General features: G+C 39.2%; 1 protein-coding gene across 1 annotated transcript; it reads left to right on the top strand.

Moving 5' to 3' along the window:
• The first annotated feature begins 2,110 nt into the window (after positions 1-2,110).
• On the top strand, positions 2,111-25,840 carry STK17A (serine/threonine kinase 17a). The gene is made up of 7 exons (XM_086614676.1): positions 2,111-2,283; positions 10,406-10,618; positions 17,543-17,687; positions 22,517-22,643; positions 23,381-23,429; positions 23,552-23,731; positions 24,564-25,840. The coding sequence occupies exons 1-7, from the start codon at positions 2,111-2,113 to the stop codon at positions 24,895-24,897; spliced, it is 1,221 nt and encodes a 406-aa protein (XP_086470802.1). The 3' UTR covers positions 24,898-25,840.
• The last annotated feature ends 1,155 nt before the right edge of the window (positions 25,841-26,995 follow it).

Here is a 26,995-nt window from a genome sequence, read left to right as displayed (position 1 = left end):
TGAGAATTAATTTATTGGATACTACTGGCAGAAAAGGAAAAAAATACTGAATATAAACCAGTTAATGTTATCTTTACAAGCAGAAATAAATGTTTGTTATGCCATCTGAGTGCAATTGAGCATACAACAGCTAATAATATTTTGGTGATTGAAGCCAAATATCCAAACAACAGAAAAAAGGCGTATACATCTTTTTTTCAGTAGGTAACGTATGAGAGTAACCAGCCTACATATATCTTTTAGCTTATCTCTAAATAAATCAAGCATTGTTCATATCCACATATGTTTCTCCTGTGTGGATAGCACCTATAAGCTTATGCTGCAGTATTTAAGACTAAGATCAGCGTTGATTTAATACACAGGGGAGTCATAAAATTTACGTTTATTCTCTCTATAGGGAAAATTTAAATTAATACAGCATTTATCAGCTCCATAATATTCAGGTACAACAGAGCACATCATGGTCTCTGCTATGGCTAGTGCAAAGTGGGAAAAGCTTTTATTTTGGACAGTTTCAAGATAGTAAAGCACAATTTTTCTTTTTGTCATTGTCTTCCTCTTCTGTGGATAATTCTTTTTAAGAATGTGACAAATCCATCTTCCTGTTATATTGAGACACTGAACTTCTGATGTCTTTGGTGGTGTTTTCTACCCTGTGGAAGAAAAATAGATAAACTTACATACTATATGGAATAAAAGTCCTTCCAGATAGTAAGAAGCAATACATTGAAAAGTCTCCACAAGTCAGATAAAAATATATCTTACATTTATCTGAATAAAATAATGATACGTGGAGGAAAAACGTAAGCCCATGTTTTATACAGAACCAACTGCTAGACTTCTAAAGGCATTTGAGAGTCTGAAACTTATAATTTATTTTAAAATATGGCCAGAGAATCTTAAATATCCCAAAATATTTTGAGGAAGGTCTGTTCCAGAATCAGTAATTACACTACTTTCCATATTTTTTTTTGCAGGTTCCTCCCCCCTCACCGCCCCCAGACAACGTGATTGTGAAAGTAAGTAAAGAAGCACAAAATACCACAAGAATTCGGTATCTGAAACCTTCATTTAGGATTAACATGCTTTTAAGATACGATCTATTTTTCAGGCAACAGCCTTTTCTCTGTAGTACGTATGTAGCCTCTGATACGTACTCTCAGATGTACCGATTTCTTAACCCTTGTTTAATCCAAATTTTATTGTTCAGCTGTAACAGCCTGGCCCTGCGACAGCATAAGTGACGCTCTGAGTGGAAAGCACATTGATACCGTAAGGCTTGAACTCTCCATCGCTCTATGTACTGGTTCTGGAATTTATTCCTAAACTATTTATTTCTGCAAATCGGTTCCGGTGTTGAGTGAGGGAGGGAATTCGAGAAAAATGCTTTGTCAGCAACTGTGCTCCCATCCCTAATCAATGACCGGCGTTCGGGCTGAATCCTTTCCTGTATGTTGGCCTGTTTCCTCATTAGTCTCTTCTCCCTCTGGTCCTGGATATCGGCAGGCAACGGCAGAGAGATTTTGTGCCCTTAACGGAGACAATCGCGGCGGCGCTGCCCCCATAAACGCCTGCCGCGCAGAACGGGGCTCCAAACGCGTGCCTTCAGCCACCTGGACAGCGGAGCGTCCGGGAAGAGAGAGGAACAACGCCACCTCCCAATCCACGGGGCAGTTCCCACCGGTCGGACAAACGGCTGTCTGGGAGGCAGTTCCTACGCCGCTCGTACAAGCCCCTGGAGCTCGGGCGCGCACGGAGGGAAGGAGCCGAGCACGGCCCGGCGGCAGGAAGGGCTTAACCGGACCCGCCGCTCCCGACGGCCGCCAGCAGGTGGCGCTGCCCAACCGTCCCCCGCGCGCGCCGCCCCGCCCCGCCCCGCCCTCCGTGCCGCCAAGGTGAGGCGTTGAGGGGCGGGGCGCAGCCGCGGGGCCCCGCCCTCCCCCGGCCCCTCGGCGCGGCGCGTGCAGCCGGCCGCCCGCCCTCCTGAGCAGCGGCGGCAGCGGGCGGCGCAGCGCGGAGCCCGAGGGGAGCGCGGCCCGGCGCGGCGCACCGAGACGGGAAGGAGGAGAAGGCGAAGGCGTCCCCCCCGCTGAGGGAGAAGCCCCGCGCCATGAGCCCCGAGGAGAAGCCGCCACCCGGCCGCTCCCGCGATGAGCGGCCACCGCAGCCCGCTCCCGGCCGCGGCCGGCGGCGAGGCGGCTTCCTGACGGAGATCCGCACGCCCATCCGCACCGAGCCCTTCCAGGAGCGGTACAGCCTCAGCCCCGGCAGGGAGCTCGGCAGGTGAGCGCGCTGCGGCCGGCGCTGCCGCCCCGTCCCCGGGGTGCCAGGGCTCCCGCGGGGGGGACGAGGCGTCCCCGTGTGCCCCCCTGGCCGCCGCGCCGGCTCGGCTCGCCCCAAGGGCCGGACGCGAGGCGTGTGCCCGCGGCGGAGCCCGCCGCTCGGCTGCCGGGGGGTGCCGGGGGCGAAGTCGGTGCCTGCCCTCTGCTCTGCGTCTCCTCCCTCGCCGCCCTTAGCGGCGAGCTGCCGGCGGGCAGTCACCAGGCGTTTTCACCTGCCGCCCTTTCCTCCGCGGCCCCGTTTGAGCAGAGCCAGGTGATGGTGGGAGCGGGGAGCGAGGGGGGATCGCTGCCCGGTCCGTGCCAGAGCCGCCGCCGTCGTTCAGTGCCATCCGCTCCCGGCCTCGCCGCGCTGCGGGTCGGGTCAGCTCCCGGGAGGTGCCAGCCGCGCTGGCCGGGCGGTGCTGGGCTTGGCTGGGAGGGGTGCTGGGAGGCAGCTGGCAGCGCAGCTGTACTCCAGCTGCTCCCCGCGGCTGGTTGTCCCTCCTTCTAGCGAACAAGTCATCCTCAGCCTTGGGAAGCTGGCTGGGAAGGCACTGTGCTCTTCTCCGGGAGCCGGTGTGGAGCATTGCTCAGAGAGTATTGCTCTGGATTTCCATTGGAGATGGAAACCTGCCCGTTTGTTGGTTTTTTTTTTTTGTTTGGTTTGTGATTTTTTTTTTTCTTGAGCTTTGTAAGCTGCGACAGGAAGAAAAACAAGTCTAGAAGAGACTAGTTTGTGTTAGCATATGCTTGAGAATAATCTTATGGTGGAACTTTTCAAAGAATTAAAAAGCTGATGAAAAAAATTTGTTTTGAAAGTGACTCCACATGTAAGGCTTAATCAACACCTGACTGAGAGCAAGCAAGGTTTAAGGCAGAAAGTCTCATTAAAAGGTTTTTGCATCTCAGGAACTATACATATGGAATTTCAGCACCACTAAACCACTATTTTTGTCTGAAATTTTCACTTACGAAAAGAATGATGGTATTCTTACTCACAATCACATGTGCTTTATCTAAAGAATATTCAGATAAAAGAGATTAGATGAAATACCAAAGGATATATGGCAAGATGCACACATTAATGTATGTTCTTTTGCAAATTATGCTAGCTGTGTAGCTCAGTTTATACAGCAGCAAAACCAGCCCCTTTGGAGTGAGAGGAAAGAGGAGTTTCAAAGCAAATGTAGCTGCTGTAAGTACCTCTAACAAATTTTTAGGTTGCCTAGGTGTCAGCTTAATGCTCACTTAGTAACTCTGATGTACTAATAGAAGAATACCTGTTTAAACATAGTGGCCTAAAGCATTCGCATGGGAAGCAGATGGGTGAAATATCCCATAAAGTGAGAAAGCTTTTTTTGGCATGATGTGACCACAATATCCAGGGCCTGGAAACTGAACCTAACTAAATGCAGCCTGAGTTCTAAGCAACAGTCAAGAAGGAGTAGGAGCAGCGTAGCACAGGATGTCCTGGTATCACTGCTGCTTGTTTTTATTAATTTGAACATCAGATGACTTTTTCTTAAAGTATTTTGCAGTTCTGCCATGGAGCGAGAGCTTCTCTTAGAGCTAGGTGGTATTCATTGGCCTAATCAGAAAATAGACTGAATGAAACTTCCTTCTGGCACACAGAAGTACAACTGAAATGATTAGCTTTACCCTGTGAACAAGAATTAAGTACTACAGCAAGTCTTAGTTTGCAGTTTGAACAGGTGGATCTCAGCATGGCTTTTTGTGGGGAGTGACTTTTGACTAGAACTACATTTAAAGACCTTTGCATGCAGGTTGTGATTTTGCACCTGTAGTTACGTTAAAATGAGTTAAGTGACTGTTCTAAATGTTTGTCTTGGTTTTGTGCAACAGTTACACATATTTTGGTTCAGACTACCTTTTTCTCTGTCTTCTACCTGTTTTCACTGTCTTCTCTCTTAGAATATAAAAATCTATACATTTGAAAGTATGTGCTTGGTTTTTTATTCCACAATTTTGAATGCTTACTTTTTTACTACATTTTGATTACAAAAAAAAAGGGCTACTTCAGCTCAGGTACTCCCATTAAAAACAATATTTTGCTAACTCATTGTAGCAAAGCATAGGTGGTAAATGGAAAGTCTCTCTGCTACTTGTAACCGTCTCTGTCGTTTTATTGGTAATGTATGCTCAGCAGAAATTCTTTCACTTTTATGTGTTCATAAAGTGTGTTAGTCTCTATAGGTAGAGTTTTCTTTACAAAGGACTTGAACAAATCAGCAGCCAGGTATGACAGGTTTTCATCTCAGATGAAAAGCAGTCCTTGTGCACACAACGTAGTCTATTTTGATTCTAATTTGGTAGCTGAATTTGCTTATGAAAAGTGTTTATACAATCTATATTCATCCATCCCACTTCCCAGAATGAGGGAAACAATTTAAAAGCAGGACTTTAGATAGAGGTTTTGAGAATAAGAACATTTCTGTAGATTGAGTTTAAAACTGATGGCAGAGAGAGAAAAGAAAGCAGATTTTGCTGAGATTAAGGCTGCCGCATGAACTCCGCAGGTTTGGCTCTTTGGCTTCCAATCCAGTCTGTTAACACTTGTGTGTTGGACTCACTATGGCACTTGAGGCCTCTGTTCCCATGTCACCTATGTGTGAAGGAGGTGGGAAGAGGAGCGAACATGGGAAAACATTGAGGTGTTGGTAGTTCTAGCAGTGCAGGGAAGGGAGGTAGTGGGGCTGCTGGCTCCTGGTGGTGTGTTAGAGGGGAATGTCCTGGGGAAGTATTGCTGAAAGTCATAGATGAGCCTGGGAGGAACCTGGTCATGATGTCACCGGAGGGACTTGAGTGCAAAGCCATAGGAAATCAGGCTCCATTAGTTCTGCTTATGGGGAAAAAGCTGCTTTGAGAATGCAAAGCTCATGTGCTTCAAAAGGCTGCTGCCTCATTCAGTAGCTGAACAGGCATTTGCAAGTTACTGAAATAACAGCTGCTAGGAAAACCAGGTTAATTTAGGAAAATACCAAAAACTTGGTTGTAACGGCTACTCTGGGAAGGAAATTATTTTAAGGTGCTTAAGAGACATGGAAATAGCAGGTTTTTTAATGAAACATTTTAATAATTGAAATTTTGGGCTAGTCCTCACAGCTTTATTAATTTTACTGTCCCAGTATCAGCATATTCTCACACAAATCTTCATCTGAATAATGTTTAAAATCAAACTTACCACTAATGAATGTTTTAAGGGTGCTACTTCTCATCAGCTCACTCAACCTTAAATGTTTTCAGGTGGTGCTAGCTTGAGTTAGGTTAGTTTGAAGTAGTATAACATTGCAGGAGGACAAGAAACCAATTACTTTACTCTTTTTCCCCTTACCATCTGTGCTTAAGCCATAGTTGCACTGTAAAATGGGGAATAATATATTTTGTATTGCCTAATTGCCTACAGGTTCTTTAAAGAGTCTAGTATAATTATATTTACTTTGCTCTTTTTCCTCAACAAAAAACTCCAAACTAATTGCATACAAAATATTACTAGATTATTAGTTGACTCTTTGGATTATTGATGGAGTATTGAACTCTTTTTTTTTTTTGTTACGTTAAAAAAGCTATGTACATATTGGAAGTCATCATTTGTGCACAGGAAATAATACTACTGGTGCTAGATCTGGGTTGGAGGAAGGCTTAAATGACTGGCCTTGCTTGCTGCTCACTGGAAGGTAGCAGTCACCTTAAATGATTGCTCTAAAATAAGCAAACTTCTGCTAGCGAAATGTATGCAGTGCACACATGTAAATGTATGCCAAGTTCAATTCAATTGATTCTCCTCATTCCTAGCTTTTGGTTAAAGCAGGCAAGCTCGTTCTCCACCCAGAGCTCAGAATAACAAGTATTTTCATCATCTGAGGAGGCTGAGCAGAATAAGGAAATACTCTTTGTTTCCAAACTAGTGACCTCTGTAGTTTCATGTGCAGATAACCTGTGTCTTGAATTTTATTTTTATATCCACAAACTCTGGCATGACCTTGCTTGTTTCTCAGGTAGCTTTCGGTAACGTGTGTCCTGGTGGTACGTGACACTTGTACAATTTTGTGTATCAGTAAGAACATATATGCTATCACGCTTCTGTCCTCAGCTGCTCTCTGCAGTAGCACAGCTAGGGCTGTGAAACTAAGTGAAAATAGAGGGGTGAAAATGAAGAGTTTCAAGTAGTTGGTTCCACTGCTTGAGAGTAAGTTTACATGGGTAAGAAATGGAATCCCCACACCTTGCTGTTTGGAAATGAAAAATTGTAGGGGGAAAAAAAGAACTACACTTTAGAAGAAATGTTTGATGTGAGTTACATAATAAATTGCATATAGTTTTGTGGTTCTCAGAAAAGTTTTCTGAGCTTTATGAAAAAAATAAATATCTTCACAGGAATTGCAGTTATTCCTGCATTCATTACAGTGACAGGGCTTTATAGGTCACTTTAAGAAGAATTATTAAGGTGAGGTTATTTCTCTGTTCTTCTCAGCCTATGACAACCAAAATTAACTGGTGAGACATAAATGTTCCTGCTAATCTGATTTGACATTTGATTTGTGATTTGAGGCTTTTGCTTTAAGCCATAATATATGCCAGATGAAACAATGCTAATTCTGTTGGCAATCTGCAAAGATGACGTTGAGCTTCTTTGTAAACAGATATGATTTATCTTAAATCATAATTCTTGAATGAGACTCTTGTCAGGACTGAGAACTACTTCTAGTTTCCTATTCATCTCTCCCTTCAAAGCATTTTTGTTTGTGTTTGGATGACTAGTAGTTGATTTTTAACTATGGAAGTGCACATTAAGTATTTCCTCTCAAAATTGTTCTTCCCTCAGTGCAGCATTCTCACCGCCAGCTCTTCTCAGTGCAGCTAAACTAGCAATGCTCTGGGCTAATACTATTTTCACTATTCAGTAGATTTTTTTTTTTTATAAGGAGTTCTGAAAAGCAGGATTTTAAGAAAGGCCCAGATGAAGCCTATGCAATGTGTGCTTTATCGGAAAGCTTGTTTATCTGTCTTACCTACTATTCTGTCTCGATCAAAAAGAAATTTGTCTTTTGACTTAACCATACAGTGGATGGTATCTTTGGATCCTAGCTCTGAAATTGTCTCAGGCATGAATCTAGGTTGCTGCGCAGTGATTAGTTGTATTAGTTATAAACATCAGGTTTGTCAAGTTTGGTCTTTTTGGGGGATTGTATTCAGAAATGATGAGTTCTATAGACTGTAGTAATAATAGCTCTAATTACAGGTATAACCATGAAGAATCTGGACTGGATTCTTGGTCTAAAACAACCAGGAACTAGTATTTGTCAGCCAGCTGACGTCCCGTGTAACCTGTCCTTTTAATTACGTCACCTCTCAGGCTTCTGGCCGGCTCAGCTAACCAGGACATGTGTGGCCACACACAGTGGTGGCTCTTGCTGTTTCTCGCTGCCCCGTGAATGCTGTTTTATTTCCGTAGCGACTGGAGCGCGATGAATCGGCAACCTTGGCACGCATTAAGCTAATTAACTTGCTTCGCGATAGATTTTGTGTGCAGTGCAAAACAACGCTGTGCTTCGTGAAAGCTGTATTATAGAGGCTTCAAACTTTTCTAAGCTACTTTCTCTAGGTCCTTCAGCAGTGCTAGAATTAAAAGCTTTGGACTCTGCGCTAAGACGACGTTGCACCGGAAGGAAACTGTGCATTTAGAGACTATTTAAGAGAAATAGAGAAGGCTGAAGCCAGGGGTCTGGGTTTTAGTGTAAAGGCTTATTATCTACCAGATATTAAAATAACGTGCTGTTCAAGGGCTAATCTGGTAGTCTCTCTATTTTTATCCGTTGGGGTTTTTTTCATCAGCAGACTCGCTAGGGGTTTTTTTCCTTTGCCGTTTTTGGTTTTGGTGCTAAACCTTCAGCAAGGATTTTAATACTTTTGATAAATGCGTAGCTTTGTATCGTACACGAATCATACGGATGCATGTCTTCCTCTGGAGTAACTTAAAATCCTTTTCACTGGCTACATAAGGAAGGTTGCTCACAGTCATGGTTAGCATTGCAATACTAGAGGGATGTCTATACTTGTAGGTGCAACACTAATGTCACAAAATTCCTAGAAATCTACTGAAAAGAAACACTGTCCTAGCAATATTTTTGGGATCAGGAGCATCATTAACACATTCCTATTTTTCCTGATGAGCTGTCTCTACTATACACATATGTTATTCCTTCCAATGTGGTTTTTGATGGATGTATACCAGGCACCCAGCAGGTCGTTAGCCTTTAGGTGTCTACTCCTCCTGTGGTGTTCTGTGGTAACTCCGCAGCATTAACACGTTTTATAGTGATCTCTTGACCACACCTTCCTAGCGCTACAAAATCCTATAATGTTATTTTCATGCATTTGCAAAGTAAAATTTGTCTTAACATACATATTAGTAATAAAGAACTTTCTCCCAAAAAGTTGGATTCAAGATATGGAAAGCATATTCTTACTGTTTGTCTGCCTTCACAGGCATCTGGGCTGTGCTCTGATCTAGTCTTAATATCTATTGTGCTGTAGATAACGTGTGCTTATGCAAAATATTATTCCTAGAGGAAAAACTGTGGCTGTATCAGTGGCTGGAAGTCAGATTATTTTAGTGAGATTGCCTAGCAAATACCCACTTTGTGGGTGCTTATTTGACTTAATTCATTTAGACTGAGTAATTCTGAAACAAATGCCTATTAAAAGCAAGCTGACCACAGCTTATTTTAGCAGTTACATTTCATGGAAACGTAAGTCTGCCAATCGGTTAGGAGCTGAGAGTGAAAACTTTGACATGAGCTGCATTATTTAATTCTGTGAACTTCAGATAAGAGTTAGGAGAGGCAAACCCCATGTAATTGTATTCTAGGCAAAATGGGGACTCTTATTTTTGGTTTCAGCCACCTTACAATAAGTTAAGAACCAAAATAAAGATCTCCAAGCTGTTTCTGCAGCTTCATAAGAAAACTTTTACATATGAATAAAAAAGACAGTTTTGATGAACACTATACCTGCATGGTAAGAACTAAAAAAAAAGGTTACTATACTTCCAAGTGTGAGAATTCATCATTGCAGTAGATGACAGATATTAATTGACCTTTTCAGTCTAAAAATCCGTACTGTGTGAAAGAGCAGAGTGGAGCAGGTGGCCTGGGACTCTATTGCAAGGAAGTTTAGAGCAGATATTTCAGTCCAAAATGCTGTGGGCGAAGTCTTCTGACGTAAGTGCTGCAGTGTGGTTTTAGCTGGCCTGCTGGCTTGGTGTAACCCATCGGTTGTGTTTTGTCAGAAGTGACGCTCATTACTGTGGGTTAAGCACTATGCTCAGTTCCGCTCGGTGTGTGTTTGTATTCACATTATTGTTGTCCCAAAAATTTTGCTATAAGCTTTACGTAGGTCAAGCTGCTTAATTTTTTTGAAGTGATCCCTGTTCCTTGCTTATACAGTGAAACGAAGAATAAGGGATTTTGAGAACTGTTAAACAATCAAAAACTCTGGCTGTTATCATTTGAGACGTATTATGGTGAAAATACAAAGTGCTGTCTTTGAAAATGCAGAGCAGAGTCTGGGTGTTGCATGGCAAACGGAGCAGGATTTTGAGCAGTTCTTCAATAAGAGCGCTGGTTGCTGTTGCCTTGAATATGCTGGAATACTTTAGAAAACAATAGCTGGGCAATTACTTAGGTTGTTGTGACGTAGTCACAGAAAGCGTAAATTGCCTGTTTGTACACTTTGGTTTCTGCTAGTTTTTTTAATGAAAGGTTTGAGGATACCTTCATCTTGCCAACTAGCACAGCCTGTTTATTGTGTATTTTTGAAATCCATGTTCCTTGAATCGATAAGTTTAAGTCCTTATTTTTAATGGATGTTAAGTAATATTCTGGCTTGTGATGTTCCTAACTTAAGTGTAGGGATTATCACTTGACAAGGCATCTTTCTAAATTTAGAACACGTTTTAAATGTATTCATTAATAGCGATTTAGTTCAAGTTTCCTGTATTGTTAATTTGTAAGTGCTATACTAATGTTGTCACTAAGGAACTTAAAGCTATTCTTTCATTTCAGAGGAAAATTTGCAGTGGTGAAGAAGTGTATCCAGAAAGACACTGAAAGAGAGTTTGCAGCAAAATTCATGAGAAAAAGAAGAAAGGGTCAAGATTGTCGGATGGAAATAATCCATGAAATTGCAGTCCTTGAGTTGGCACAATGCAACCTTTGGGTCATTAACTTGCATGAAGTTTATGAAACTGCAACAGAGATGATTTTAGTCCTGGAATAGTAAGTATTAGTAATAATTCCTGAATAACCTTCTGCAGTACGTGCATAAAACTAATAATGTAAAAAATACTGTGTGTCAATGTGAATAATGTGAAAAGATTTTATTGCTGGCCTTGTTACGTTTGCTTGAGTTCAAAAAGAATTGCTAGGAAAATCAGTATTACAAGAAGTTATGTGCAGTCTTGTAACTACTGCAGATTATAATAAATTTTTCCAGTTATGTAGTATCTCTCAAAGCTTTATAAAAAGCTTTTTAAAAACTGTAATTTATGTAGTCGAAATCTTTAGTGAAATATGAACTGTGTACACTCCCTACTTGTAAAAGAGGAAGAGGAAAGAAGCAATGAGTATCTGTTAAAAAACTGAAGTTTATTTTATTGACAGTGGCAAAGACAGGGTAAAACCTGTTTGGGTTTTTTTACCAGTTATGAAAAAAGTATTGAAAATGACATCATTGTTAAAAAAAAGCTGTCAAAACCCCCTGTGATCTACAACGAAAAGCTCTCTAAATCATTATCTTTTGGGGGAAGAAAAGGAGTACAAGGATTCAGACCTAGAATAGTTTTTCAAATCATGTTTAACTTGTGACTCTACATTTATCTGTGTTGTGTGGTTTTTTTTTTTCCCCGTGGGGTTTGTCCAGATGGGTGTTTCTGCAGCTGTTGACTGTTCCTGTAATATGCCAATGGCTTAGATATTTAACATCGAGGTTCCAAGAGGCAGCCAAGTGCTTGTTGCTATTGAATTCTCTTAAGATCCTGTTCAAGCTCTATGGATTTTACATAATTAGGAGTGGAACAGTGAGGCTCAATAGTTCAGAATTGACTTAACCTGTCTGCTAAGATAAATCTAGATTGTACAGCTCTTTTCTTGCTTGATAACAAAATGAACTGTTGAGAAATCTCGTGTCCCGATCTGATCATCTTTAGAAGTGAAAAGAAACTGTGTCTTTGAAGTTCAGTGAAATGGAATCACAGTGTCTGCTAAGGCAAACTTCCCTCTAGAATATGATTTTTTTCAACTTCTTTATGCCCTAATGGAATTCATAATTTATTAAATATTCAAGTCTCTGCTATAATGCAAAAGTGTAACAGCGCTTCTGGAGTTTTAACTGCAGTTATCAGAGACTCAAAAATACGTGCTTGAAACCCTAGTAGCACTGATCTACCTAAAATACAGTTTAAATTTGTGGATCCCGTAGGCATATAACACAAGTGGGAGAATCCAAAGCTTGATATGAGCGATGGGTTTTGTGATAATTTTAAAACAGAATTGCTAGTTTTCTTTTAGAACTCTATTCTCTTACAGTTGCAAAACGTTTTTAATGCAAGGTGTTAACTAGGTTGTTCGGTAGTCACCAGGTTGTTCAGTAATTAGCAACATGATTCGTTTTATATGCATCAGTCATACCTTGTTTCAGATAAATAGCTGGGTGTTAAGAGTTGTAAATTACAAAAACAGTCTTTCCCTGACTTCAGCAAATATGTCTGGATGCTTCTTTAATGTCAGCATGTTCCAGAGGCGTGTTGCAACAAAACAGGTATGAACGTTAGTAAATTTCTGACATTCTGTATGCAGAGGATTAAAGAAGGTATCTAGACAGCAAGCTTCTCTAGGGCATTTCAGTTTGTTAAGCTTGATGGTCTGTGTGGCAGATCTTTATCTTGGGAAGGAGAAAAACAAATATTTAATTGTTGGCCACTAACTTTATCTGCTAAGGTATTAAAGTTTCTTGTCTTGATGTTCAATCTGTCATAAGGGTTGAGGGGGACACCTACTGCTTTGCTTTCATGAAGAGAAATATTGCTGTTACATGGAGGGACAGAACACAAACTTAAAATTGGTCACTAACTGTTAATATTACGTGCTGAGCAACGGGAAGCAATGAGGCATTACAGTGTTGGCTTCAGTTGTAGGGTGGTAAATTGGTAGCTGCCTGCATCCACCCTGATAACAGTCTCTGACTTCTGTTTCTTGGCACAAGAATTCAAACAGGGAATTTAAGTAGGATTTGAAGAGGTAAGTAAGTCTGAAGGGGTAGTACGTAAAGTCAGGAATTAATCTGCTGGTCAGTCATGTTTCTATATTACAGGGGAAAAATGGAATTAATGAAAAAGAAAACTGGACTTTTACTGGAAAAGGTAGAGATACAGTCTGGGAAACCTGACATGTCAGATATAAAAGGGAAAAAGCAAATTTAATAGCATTTGGGCTCAATATTTGCGTGCAACCTACCTGGCTTTTTCCAGTTTATTTTGAAAGAGCATCTGATGCTTAAGAACTGGCATTTTTTCTAAGTGTTCATCATCATATGTTTATGTATCTATGGAAGGAATAGATTATATTAGTGGGTCATTAGTGGCTTGGATATTACAGAAACCTGTATGTGTAACTGCAGAATCTAAGCCATTAAGTGTTTTTGTGTGAAAAGCTTCTGAACTGAGTAATTACCTGCCAGGGTCTTGTGTAGATGTAGTAGACTTTTGTTATGCTTACTTTAAAAAAGAAAAAAGTTGTCTTTATTGTCTTGAAGACATGGTGAGGGTTTATTTGATATGCTGGATGAAGTGCTTTTTTCACCTGTAGTTATTTGGGCTTGGATAACGTTACTACTTGTATTGTCTTGAACGTTACTTGTTGTCCTACTTACTAGAGGTGTGACTGGTTAAAGTCTACTATCAGGAAATGATTCATGTGGCATAGGATTCAACAGATAGAACCTGAAGCAAAACCACTGCAATCAAATAACTGCTGCTGCAATGTTTGCATCATGTCCATTAGAACAATTAACAAGATTGTTCTAGATGGCAGTCTCAAATCAAGACTGGAGCTCTTCAGAAAGTTTTAAGGGAAAACTTCTCAAATGGTGATAGTTACCTTTTGTTTGTGTTTCAGTTCTTGGGCTGCCTCATTGGAAAGGTTAAGGGGGAAAAAAAAAAAGATGCATTTGTCTGAGAACCAAGGACTTAGAAGAACAGTATCTGCATTAATGTGTTTGGATGCTTCTCTTCCCATATGTCCTTTCATCAGATACAGATTTACAGTTTTCTTGGGCTTTGGGGACACTGGTATGTTATGGTAGCCTTACATTGGAAAAATTCTCAGTAAATTAAGTTGCTTACTATGCAATGGTATGCCTAGCTAAAGAAAGGAGGGGAGGACTGCCAGCAGTAGTGATGACTGTCAGCAGTCGTGAACGTGAACCTTTGCTGAGAGTGTTGGCAACCACCTTGGTGTGATCTTCTTGTAACGTAAGCTCTGTGTACAGGAAGTGGGTGAGTTTCCGTTTATCTTCCAAAGATAACCCTTTCAAGAAAGGCTTTTGGCAGGGCGTAAGATTCGGGGAGTAAATTTTTGACCCTCGCAGACTGTATATGGTCTCACTCAGCATTTGAAATCAAGTATATTCTAGGAACTTGTTTTCTACATGTCTGTACTCTGAGGTTTGTACTTCTGAGCCTTTTTGAAGGTTGTCTTAACATCTGATCCATTAAAGCTGGGGGAATGTTTAGTTTTTTCAGATGCACTGAAATAGATTTGTTCAATCTTTTTCTAGTGATTCGCTAAATGACTGTGGTAGTGTATCGTAAGTGCACTTGGAAGAACTAGGATGCAGAATTCCATACAGTGCGTTGTTCAGATATGTTTGAAGGAAGATAAGCAGTCTCCGTTGAATTTAAAGTCAACATAATTGTAACCAAGATTAATGCTCCAGACTTCCAAATTACTCTTAGCTCATTTATGCTGATAAGCAGTAATAAAATGTTAGCATGCATTTCATTGATGAAGAGCAGTTGGATTTCACATGAAACTCTAGAGAAGTTATAGCACAACAGTACTTTAATAAACAAATTAAAGTAGCTGAAGAATTCTGATTGCAGTAGCTTTTAAGTTTGGAAAGAATTCTTATGTCTCACAGTTTTTTGTACACCTAGCTAAGGGAGCGCGTACTCAAGAAATAACGCATTCTGAGTAACACTGGATTTCAGAACATTGTGCTCTTAAATATTTCCTTATCCATTTTTTTATCAGATTAAGGTGCCTTGTTTTCCTAAAGACTTTCTTGGCATAAGGACAGTTCTTTGGTTTTATCCCCTAAGAACATTTTCCGTGGAGGTGGGTGGGGGTGCCCAGTTTACAAAGTTGTTATTTCATAATGACCGTTGGAAAAGCTACAGCTTAATGGAAAATGTGTTCTTAGAGAAAAAGTGGGTAAATGTTATAAACATTAGAGAACTCCTGGTCTGTGTGTTTACAGAAATCATAGCAATGGCATACCCACAATACTTTCCTAGCAGGTATTTTAATTCCTTCTGTGTTTTGATTAATTTTATTTTTTTTTCCCTGAACTCAAGCTAGGGAATACAAAACAACTGAGTTGAAAGTATTGTTAAGGAGCTTGGCAGAATTTGGCATCGATGTGCGGGAGAGTCTTTTTGGAGTTCATTTCAACATTGTACTTCCAACCACTTGTGACTGGGCTGGCTCACAGCTAGCTGACTGTTGTGCTTAGGGGAGTCAATTAAGCTCATTCTGCAGCAGCAATGCACGGAACAGTCTTGCAGTAACAAATTTCCCTGTGTTCTGGTTAAAGGGTCACTGGTTACTTGTTTGAATCATTTTTTCGTAGAAAGAATTGTCTGGGAAAAGTTGTTCCATCTGCATCTTAAACAGCAAAGTTGATTGAAAAATGAAACATTGCATGTGAAACCACCTTTCAGTGTGAAACTTTAAGTGCAGTATTAAAATTCTAGGAAGTTTACACTTTAGCTTGGTGCCCACTTCAGTCTTAATTTGTTTTTTAGCCTTACTTAGCTGTGACGGATGTCTACCAAATAGACATGTAGTAAATAGGGCTTTATAAGGCCCTTCCTGTTGCTGTTTTTTTTTTAGCTGGGTCTGTTAAAAATGAAATACAATCCCTTGTTGACAACAGTTTTAAGGTATAAATCCTTTTTACATAGAATTAATTAGCAGAAGTATTGTTTTGCTTATTTTAAGTGGCAGAGCTATACCAGCAAAATCCCGGGGTTGCTGCTGTAAAACATGTCATGTTAGTAATTTTAATAGTAGATCTTATCACTGTATATGCATTATAATTTATTGCTACAAGCAATAAAATCATTCTTCCAAGTAACATATTATGGTGTTCTTGAAGTAGAAAGTTTGATTTATTGATAGAGAAGACGCTTTTTTTATCCTTATCTTGAAGATCCAATTGATGTTGCTTTTTAAAAGAATTTGTTCGAAAATATTGGAATACACTATCTAGTGTCAATTTTTAAAATGTCATTAATACCTGAATTCTGTTCAAACCTGAAATATTATTAACTTTTTTCTTGAATTAAATAAAAATGTGCTGAAGAAAGATGTGATATTGCGAGGCATATGCAGTTTTTGTAGAGGAATTAGTGTTAACATTCCGTTGATGAAAATTCATTTTATTCTTGACTTCTATCATCTTTGATATAGGATGAAGAAAAATAATTATTTAATGTAGCTTTCTTTTTTAAAAGAAAATCTTAGTTTAATAAATGAAATTGTACTTCTGTATCAGTATGCCAGCATATAGAACAGAAATGTAAAACTCTTTAGAAAAAGTTAAGACATAACCCTCTTTTAAATTCTTTTTGCTTGTAAGATGACCCACAGGGAGAATTTTAAATAATGGTAATGAGAATATCTAGGAAGGCAAAAAGTTTTTATAAACCATGAGGTGTTTTAAGGTACTAGGACTGTAGCAGGAAAGTTAGTATTGACAAAATGAAAAATTGAGTATATTTGTGTTGTTCTGGGGGTACATAATACAAGTGCACTGTTTTGGTAGGACTCATATTTTGTTACATCCTTGTTGAATGTCTTCTGGATTGTGTAGGCAATATAGTTTATTAGAAAAGAGCAAGCAAAGGCAGAATAGATGGCTGTGCATCAATGAAGATTAAAGCTTACATAAAGTCAGGTTTGTCATGCCATAGTTTGGAGTAACTGGAAAAGATACTGTCCTTGGGGGGTTTCACCATCTTTCAGTAAGGGGTGATTAGAGAATTTCATACAGAACAAAGCATGCATGTGTTGATTTCATTTATACCTGGCTAAGTAGTAATTCAGCAATCCATATGCAAAATGGACCCATTCTAATGTTCTTATGCCCGTTCTTGTTTTAAGATGGAGCCTCTGCTTATTTTACTTTTGATGCTACATGGTTATGTTGTAAAACAATTTTAGTTCTCTAGGGTCACAGCTATACAGAGATGGTTCTGCATGTGGCTTCAGAGTACTTTAAAAACATTCATTCATCTGTAGTTATTTTTATATTTTTTTGTTACTTTGTTATTTATTTAAACATTGATAAACAAAAGATAAGGAAGCAAGCTGAGAGCTAAAATTTTCAAAATTATTTTTAGATGAAAGCCCTTTAGAAACTTAATGCATCCCTGTTTACTAGAGACTTCTCAAGCAATTCAATGATAAACTTTACATTTAGTCTTTTGAGTGTGTGCAATGTGTTTTGAGAAGGATTGGGGTGAGGCTGTTTTGCTTTGTGTTTACAAGGGCTTACCTTGGTCAAATTTCCATGTAGTTTTGTAGGAATGGCAAAAGGCACATCTCTTAAGTAAACATTGCCTTCAAATAATGTGGCATTCATCTTAAAGCATAGTCAGTAATAGTCTAAAATAGTCCTAAAAGTTTCTGTAATATTCATATTCTCTAACCTAACTGACTGAGATCTTTGCTTCTCTCCAAAGCTGCCATACTACAGAGAAGCCTTCCTAGGCTGTAAAAGCTTGCCAAATGTTTAATAACTGAAAATATCACCACTGGATGCTGCCACACGCTGATCTTGCTAAATAAAATAGAGTGGGTAGAACGAAATGGGTGCTATAACTTAGTCTTTGAAATAATAAAATTCATATTGTTCCATAGTGCTGCTGGAGGTGAAATCTTTGACCAGTGTGTGGCTGAAAGAGAGGAAGCCTTCAAAGAAAAAGATGTTAAACGACTTATGAAGCAGATCTTAGAAGGCGTTTCATTCTTGCACAGAAACAATGTGGTTCATCTTGACTTAAAGGTAAGATTGCTGTGGTTTTTTTTCATGAGTTTCCTAACCCTCCTTATTGGTCATATATCATGCCAATGCTCATTTGTAATTAACACAATTTTTATCTAATTATTCCTCAAACAATAAAATTTAACCTTTGGGATGGAGCCAGTACTAGGGTTGCAAGCCTTTTGGCACGTTTCCGTGATTATGTCAAATATAAACTTCATTTGATTGAGTGACCACTGAAAAGTAGGTTTGTTTATTTTGCATTTACTTGAGTTTTAATGAAGGAGGAGGATGGCAAAGACACTGGTAGTATAAAGTGTAATGTTTCAGAATGAAGTGTTCATACAGGACTGGTAAACAGTATATTAATGGGTTAGATATATTTATAACACTTCAGTATGTTTGGGTTTTTTTAATTACTGTAAAACTTAGTTTAAATGTTTGTCATTTACTGCCAAACAGTTGGCCAACACCCTATCGATATACCAGTTATTGTGATTGACTGGAGTAAATATTTTTTCTTACTGAAAACTAGTTTTGACCCAAATCAAGAGAAAAGTACAGTTGCCATCCTAAGATCCAGAGTATTGCTTATGTTAAAGAAGGGAGTTGTAACAGAGATCCAGAAAACTTCTCTCCCATTGATAGCAAGCTGCAATTTTCTTTAGCTTCTATCTATACACTGATAGGGAAGATGCAATTTTATCTCATTTTGATGTTGAATTACTTTATTAATAGTAAGCAAGGCAGTATAAAAAGTATCTTGCATTAAAATTTTCAAATTCTTTTTGCATGTCCAGTTCCCCTATTTACAATTTGGTATGTAGTAAGCTGCTACATATTTTTTCTGTTCTATTGCTGAGATCCTTACTTAAACTTAATTGCATTTTGTTAGTAGTACAGAGCTACCAGTCCATTCCAGTATCAAGCTATACATACTTAATATATAACCTAGCACATCATGCACTGTTCATCAGCTAAAGCAGATGATGAGTGATGTTTGCACACAAATATCTCACCTGCCTGGTTTTCCAGCCATTTATTCAAATTATCTCTGGAATCCTTTGAAACTTTCTGTAGCCCATTGATTTAGTCATACACATAGAATATTCATAGTTGTACTAAAATAATTAATGGAAACTTAGCAAGTGATAGCAGAATAAGTGTTCAGAAGGACTAAATTCCAATAAAGTTCCAGTATGCTTACACAAGATACTTAGTAGTGGCTGAAGATATTTCTGTTGAATTACCTTGAAGCAACCTGTGTAAAATTAAAACATCTTTTATGGACAGGATATATTCATACATGTTTGTAGTTAAACCTGTGGTTTTCCTGAGCACTGTCAGCTGGGTATCTGTAACCAGAAATGAGTTGTGCTTTATTTGACTACAGTACTTTTCTTAAAAATGTAGACTCGGAGGTTGGTTACGGCTCGCGGACAGGTAGCTCTTTCCAAGTTCAGAAAAAGCTTACTTAAAAAGTCTTTCCAACTGATTAGAAAACTTACATTGTAAAATTGAGCATCTCCAGTTCTCACTGAAAGACCCAGCACTGCTTTGCTGGCTTTATAAAACTCAATTAGCAGAGCAAATCATCTAGTGTTTAATATGTTCATATGTTAATAATGCAGTGTGCAACATGTTTTTGAAAAGTGGGTCTTAATAGGAATCTTAATCGCAGTGTGATTACTTTCATGATACATGAGACTCTTGGCCTTTTGCAAAACAAAGTTTAGGGAAGTCTTCAGAACATTGGCCAATAAAGCTGATGGAAACTATAGGATTTAAAAAAATATGACTTGTGAAGATTGATTGACCCACATGCCTTGCAAGACTTTTAAAAAAGGCTAATTTTTCAAGTCACTCAAAAAGCGAAGTTGAGTGCTGGTTTTATGTTTAATGTTTATTAACCCTCTGGCCTCAAACCATCTTCTGTTGGATAATCTGGATTATGCTGCTTTAACTAGTGGCTTACAGAACTATGGAGTTTACCAAATACTTAGTTTTGGGGGGTAACATTTGGAAGAACTTGTGCAAAGTGTACTGCTGGTAAGCAAGGTGTTTGCCAGTATCAGAAAGAAGGGCCAAAGGTTCATAGAAACTTGTGGAATAATGGGAAATTTGCAATATACGGTTTTGCCATTATATAGTCAGTTTACAAGATTCCAAAACCTGCTGGCAAGGTAGGGTTGAAGAGTATCCCATTTTACTAAGTACACTTAATACAAACTATTTTTGTGATTTGTAGAATAAGTTTCTAGATGAGAACACATTTTTGTATACATGGCATTACTTTGGCCTTTGCACTGATGTTCAGTGTCATGAAAGCCCTGCTCTTTTTATGTGACAGTAGTTTCATCCAATTTAAGTGAAAAATGTAAAACTGGCTGATATTTGCATTGACAAATGATGCTTTTCACTGCTGTTACTCCAACATGATGATACAGGTATAACCAACATCTCAAATTCCTAAAGCTCAAGTTGCTGATTGCTGACAGTATGCCCAGAAAAATACAACTTTTTTTTTTTCTTGTTTTTATAATCTTTCCAGAGGTACCTGTTTCCGGCCATGCCAGTGTGACCTTGGCTTAGACTTGTGCGGTGTCTGTGCACGTACCAATCTCGTAGTAAAGCACTTCCATTCAGATTCTGCATTTAGCCAAGGATTTTTTCTTTTTATGTTTCTGTTCAGTGCACAACATAAGAGGATCTAAATTGGAACCTTTAAGCCTTCCTGCAGTAGAGGGGGAGGTTTTCAAATGTTGCCATTTGACAGTTTTCATTAGCCATTTCATTACTGCTTGATGGTGAAAGTGAATGGAGAGCCTCTAGCCTGCATCTCTTGCCTTTGTGGACTAAGCAGCATTAGGAAAACTTACATGTATCATAGCAGTGGAAAAACAAAAGAGAAATAACTTTATAGATTCAGGAAAGTTATCTTCCTTTTCTTAAAGCTTTAGAGTAACTGTGTTGAGCTGAAAACGGTGGTAAGTTCAAAGCTACACCTTCTTTAAGGTTTCATGCTGATGTTTGGACTGTCGCTTCACTTGAACCCCATAATAATTCCTTAAAAGAAGAAAACGACTGATATTTTAGAAAGAATTGACTTAAGATTATGACTCCATTTGTACTGTAGACAGGTGGTTTTTTTCTGCATAGGTGTGTTTTGAGTAAAAAGATTGTTTTTAAAAAAGACAATCAACAACTTCTGGCAACTGCATTATCTACTAATGTGTTAGATTACAGAGTTTAAGGGTTTCATGAAATGTTTCCATTAAAAACTTTTCCTTGTTTAAATATAGAGAACAAATGCTTTTCTCATGCTTTCTATTTGCCTCTTCAGAAAGTAACTACACTTCCCACTGGGAAGAACTTCTGAGTGGCTAATTAGGGAGGCATGGTCAGCTTTTTTGGATGTTTGATTTTGTAATACAAATAGAGAATAACAAATGTGAACTGTAAAGCATATGGTAATGCACAGCTCCAAAAGCCTTTGTATAGCCACCAGATCCCAGTTTGTAAGCAAAAAAAAAAAGAAAAGCTGCTCTTGATGCATAGATTTACAAACAGGAAATAAATCGGAGCTAGTTTGAAATACCATGGTTTAACTTTGCAGGAATGAAAGAACTTGACTATATTTAGGTCTTGCAGCAAGGAGAACTGGCCCAAGGTTTCAAAAATGTTCTTGCCCAGCTTTGGTTCTGTGTTCAAAAGCAAGGCTGTTCCTGTGGAAGCATGCCTTCATGATTGACTAGGGGATGAACAAAGAATGGCTCAGTGATTAGGGAAAAAGTTGGTGTTAATCCAGTTGGATTATCAGTCAGTGGTTGCTTTGGTGTGCTTACCCTTTGCTCTCCTCTCTTTTCAACCACCTCGATGCAAGACGATCCAGACTTTCAATAAATAAAGGCTTCATCATTTTCATGGAACTTGTGCTCACTGGAGACACCAACATAGCATCGACTGTCAGTGTTACCCTTCAGAGAAGTTAATATTAGAACCCACTGTGACCTTTGGCTTGGGAGCAGGGAGGGTCACACCTTTTTTTTTGGCAAGGCTATACTTTAGTTGCCAAAAATCTCTAAGTCTTGTTGCCTAAAGTTGGTTTTCAGTTTTTTTTATTTTTTAAACTGAGCTAGCATTTAAAATAGACGGTAAGGAACTTCTTAATGACCACAAAGTTGCTTTGAAGGATGACAGCCGAGATCTAGTGACGTCAGAGCAAACAAGTTTATCCAAAGGTGATGCTCTTAAAAACCTGTTTTTCAGGCTGGTATGTTTTTTTTTTTTTAAAACTGTTCTTCAGTTAGCATTCTGTAATACAATTGTTTGTACTTTGAACAAGATTGAGGTTGATTGCAACAGACTTTCTTTAAACAGGTGTAGTCAAAATAGTTTTATTTGTTCAGGTCTTTTAAAATGATTTGGTGTTTTGGACACCCTTCAACAGGAGATATTTTACACCATCTGCTGAAGGGAAGCAAGGATGAAAGGGGAGTTAAAAAGGTGATATGAAGGACTAAAGGCACAAATGTGGACGTATTTATATGCTATTGTGAAATGATAGCTACCGGCGTGTCTTTGGCATGTGTTCTAAGCTAATAAAGGTAGATGTTTGATTCTCAGTTATAAACAGAAAATCCTGCCACTCCTTTTAGCCTACGTGTCTCTTCAAGTTCACCTTGGGGAGGGGGTGGGGAGCAACCAAAAATAAATAAATAAATGATCCTGGGAATCGTAGTTGTTATGGAATGCGTTATGACTACTCATGCTCTGAAATAATTATGCAATATGGTGTCACAGACATTAGGTTTGGGTGATCCTGAAAGTCTCCTCCTTTTGTTTTTCAGCCCCAAAATATTCTACTAACCAGTAAGTCTCCTCTGGGAGACATTAAGATAGTAGATTTTGGCCTTTCCAGAATAATGAAGAGCAGTGAGGAACTAAGAGAAATTATGGGAACTCCAGAATACGTAGGTAAGTTGTTAGTATATGAGAGATGTAGCCCTGAGGAGGGAACAGCCCAGGCTTCGGGGAGTGAAAAGAGAAACTGCCTCAATTTGGTGAATGCCAGGCTGGCTGTGTAATCACTGTGTCGAAAGGGCAGGTTATTACTTGGATGTGGTACTGCTGCAGAAGCTACAACTGGCAAGCCTTGCCAGTCTAATGAGTCATAATTGTGTGCTTGTGTTGAAGATGGACACACGCTTTAGGTGGTTCTTACTAGCAGTGATAACAAGTATCACTGGGATTAAAAGTTCAGAATCACATATTCAGTCCCTGAATGTAGTATGATAGCTCGTGGAGGTTTGTATCTATTTTTCTTTCTTTCAAAGCAAATCATTCTCTGCCTTGAAAATATCTTTCAGTTGTATAGTATATCTTTAAGGGTATGGGTTTCAGTGCTGGAATATGGAATGTTTGATATTTCTCATTTTCATGTAAGAAATTCATATACAGCTTCCTTAATTGGGAAGGAGACTGACCTGGCATCTGAAGAGAACAATAAAAAGAAAACAATGGATTTTACTTAAAAACAATGAGGGACAGTAATCACTTAAATAACTTGAATAGAAATATCTCTATTTCACAAAACTCTCATATTTCTATGGCTTATATTAAGTTTTACCACATGCCTGTTATTGCACTATATAACTACAATAATATCTGCATATAACAAAAAAACGGAACTGTTTTTTTTCCCTCCTGAATAGCTCCTGAAATTCTAAGTTATGACCCGATCAGTACAGCAACTGATATGTGGTAAGTTGACCAATTTAATGGCCATCATAACTTTACGGAAAAGATGTTTGCTTTAAAAAAAAAAAAACCCACCCACCACCAACCCTAAAAGCCTGCTTTCTGTTTTTTTACTTTTAATTTAGGAGCATTGGAGTACTGGCATATGTTATGCTAACAGGGATATCGCCTTTCTTAGGGGATGATAAACAGGAAACATTCTTAAATATATCCCAAATGAACATAAGTTACTCTGGAGAAGACTTTGACCTCATATCAGAGTCTGCCGTGGATTTCATCAAAACTCTGCTGGTTAAGAAACCCGAGTAAGTAAAATCCACAAGTGTGTACACTAGTGTGTCTGACTGGATTTTTTAAATTTAGCAAGTGCTGGCATTTTCATTTCTAAAGTAAAGGGAACTTTGATTATTCCTATTTCATTGTGCTGTTACTTTTCATGTATATGAAAAGATAAGTTCTGCATTTCCCTCCAAACTTGCATATTCTGAACGTGTCCAAGTGTTAGTAATTAAAACTCAAATTAAATTCAGAAAACTGTATATGAATTGCAGCATGCGGTACAGTATACTGAATTTCTTTGCAGGTGCCTTGCTGATGTCCTTTTTTGAATGAACTGTGCTTTGAGCCTCCTGTTCTTGAGGAGTTGCTGGAGTACCTTATTCTTTTCTGGTTCATTAGCATGCTTTTCTCAATGGGCAGCCAACTGGAAATTCCACGTCTCAAAACAGAAGAGGGGTTTTCTGTGGAACTTCAGTTCTTCATGGGGCATGTTAGCTATTGAAATTGCCTACAGCTTGTCTATGGGAATACTTTAAGAATGTAAGGATTGGATAATTTTCCTATATTAAAAAAAAAAAATCTGTATAAACTTTGCAAGTTGGTTGGAAATACGGGAGTGTAAACTGTGATATTTAAGGATCTATGAATTCCTTTATTTTAAATATTAGCAGTTCATCTCCTTGGGCTGCTGTTGGTCTCTTTTAGTAAAAGGCAGCTATTGGCACTTTTTTCAGACGTTCTATCAGTCTGTCTTTATTACAGTCATATCCTTGGAATGATTTGTATGAATCTCTTCTGCAAAGTGCTGGATTTCAAATTCATTTGGACATTTATTTTAACACTTTCCTTCCACTGCAGGGACCGGGCAACTGCTGAAGAATGTCTTCAACACCCATGGTTACAACAAAGTGATAATCCTGCTTGCCGGGCCTGGAATAAGAGTACAGGAGGGGAGACCAGTGATGTCACCCAGAAAGATGGAGATTCTGCCTCTGAAAAGTCAGTAGATGCTGAGAAGACTGAAGAGGAAGAATCAATAGTGACAGAAGAACTAATTGTAGTGGCTTCATATACAGTGGGACAATGCAGGCAGTCAGAAAAAGAAAAAGTAACTGAGCAGAAAGCCATTTCCAAACGATTTAAATTTGAGGAACCATTGCTGCAAGAAATACCAGGAGAATTCATTTACTGAACTGTGTGGAGTGTCATAGCCATAACTGGAAGGCAGTGTTTTCTACTAAACAAAAGTATCCTAGCCAAGTGAATTTCTGATATGCAATAAATGTTCTAGATAAAAGAAAATGTCGATAAGTGGCATCCAAGGAAAATGTGCCAAGTTTTTAATTTCATGGAACAGATAAACAAGATTTCAAGTGGCTGATGGGAGTTTAACAAAGATAAAAGCTTATTTTTGTTTGTAATTTTTATTTCTTTTTTGTTGTTGTTGCTTTATAGCAGAGTTTTTGTTAATTGTTCCAGTGTTCTGGAGAAGTTGACATTGGAAGTGTTTCAGTGACAGATGTCAAGAGAAGTATTTTAGGATAAGTTTTGGCATTTAATGCAAATATGTAATGCTGGGTTTTCCTCAAACACCTTTTAGCACTTCTGACTTCAGTGGAACTATCTACTGATCTAAAAATTGCATGGGAGGAGAATTGGATGAGACTGGTTCGATGTACAGATTTCAAAGCTGTAGTGTGTATATATTTCTTTAAGTTTACGTCAAGTCAAAGCCCCAGACTCACCCGGTGTGTAGCCAAAGTGAGCTGCGCTTCCCTAGCAAGAGATGCACGTGTTGCACAGGTGGAGAAATCTGTATCCATGAACAATTCCAGATCACAGTGGTTTTTATTGCTTCTTTATTTGGGAGCGCAGTAAGATCCCGCTCCAGAGGGTGCTGAATTGGCTGAAGCCAGTCCCTCCTGAGAGCCAGCAGAGATCACTCCCTTCCCTTCCTGTGTTGGGTGAGACGTGCTAATGGGATCCAGTTCAGTGTGACTGCAGAGTCTTGATGAGTGGAAAAAAGAAAATGACAGAGGGTCTGATGTAGCTCTAAGTTCTCTCCACTGACTTCACCGTGTTAGATCAGACAGTTTGTGCAACTAACGATAAATCAGCCTTCGATTCCACACACACACCCCCCTGCCCACCCCCTCCACCACCCCCAAAACCCAGCTGGGGTTTTACTGGGAGCATGAGGTCATTGCTGCCTTCTTTCTGTTCCTCTAACTGCTGCTGTAAGGAAGAAAGAAGCATCCTTAGGCTAAATTGCATAACCTTGTTCAATATAGCTATCAGATGAGGAAGGAGATACTGCTTCCTCTGAAACAATGAAGCACAACTCATACCTCGTGCTTCCCCATCACTCTCCCTTAGATACTTGGAAAAACAGCCTGTGTATGATGGGGCAGAGTGGGGTTAGGGAGCTACATGGATGGGTCATAGTTTTCAATGGACACAGTCCCTCAGAGGACAAAGCTGGGACTAACTGGGCATCAAAATTGACTGGTTTTTGCAGTGTACAGGTCTGAGGATCTTGGACTGAGTCCTAAGTTTTCTAAGAAATCTTTCATATCGATGCTGTTCCAAAGTTTAATTTTTATGTAATTGAAGTTTAGTGCTATTATATTGCATACTGTTAACTATTCAACTATTTATTTGGTTTCCTTATGCTGTTCCTTTATAATAAACCCTGACAAAAGTTTTCTTGCTGTAAAACAATGAATAGAAACTCTTAAGCTAGTTTTTCCTTTTTTCCACGTTGCTACAGACTTCCCTAATTTCAGCTGTACAGAGAATGTTTTTACTCTTTCAAGTGAACAGGAGTTCAGCGCTCTGTACTAATGTTACAAATTCCTCCTCCTCCTCACAAGAGGTACAGAAGCAGTGCTGGGCTGAGCTGCTTAGCAAAGCTGTAAGGGTGGGAGAAAAAGCGCTGGTGAAGAAGAAAACGGAAAAGAAGCAGCGTGACACTGAGTGGGGCGATGAGTGTCTTTCCATAAGGCTTCATCGCCAGCGGTCTGGTTGCCTGCGCTTGAAGCCACATCAGAAAAATTGCACCAAAATTAAACCATTTGATCAGACTTCTTCCCTCATGGAATTACATGTTGAATATTGATGTAGGTAGGGCACCTTCCCACTCCTTGAAGGCCTTCATATAAGAAAACATCCAATAGTACTTGAATAATGGAGTTTGGATGTGTTTTATATTGTCATGCAGAGAGGCAGAGAACTCAGTCATTGCTCGTTTTCCCCTCCTGTAGACAGTTACCTACAGACCGAGAAGCTAC

Source organism: Tauraco erythrolophus, chromosome 7 (assembly GCF_009769465.1).
Source record: "Tauraco erythrolophus isolate bTauEry1 chromosome 7, bTauEry1.pri, whole genome shotgun sequence".
Classification (NCBI taxonomy): domain Eukaryota; kingdom Metazoa; phylum Chordata; class Aves; order Musophagiformes; family Musophagidae; genus Tauraco; species Tauraco erythrolophus.
This window is presented reverse-complemented; position numbering and strand designations above follow the sequence as displayed.

Excerpts from the sequence above, each read along its gene's own strand:
- STK17A (XM_086614676.1), top strand. The coding sequence starts at position 2,111 with ATGAGCCCCGAGGAGAAGCCGCCACCCGGCCGCTCCCGCGATGAGCGG. Across the intron at positions 10,619-17,542 it reads ATGATTTTAGTCCTGGAATA|TGCTGCTGGAGGTGAAATCT; the intron begins GTAAGTATTAGT and ends ATTGTTCCATAG. Across the intron at positions 22,644-23,380 it reads GGGAACTCCAGAATACGTAG|CTCCTGAAATTCTAAGTTAT; the intron begins GTAAGTTGTTAG and ends CCTCCTGAATAG.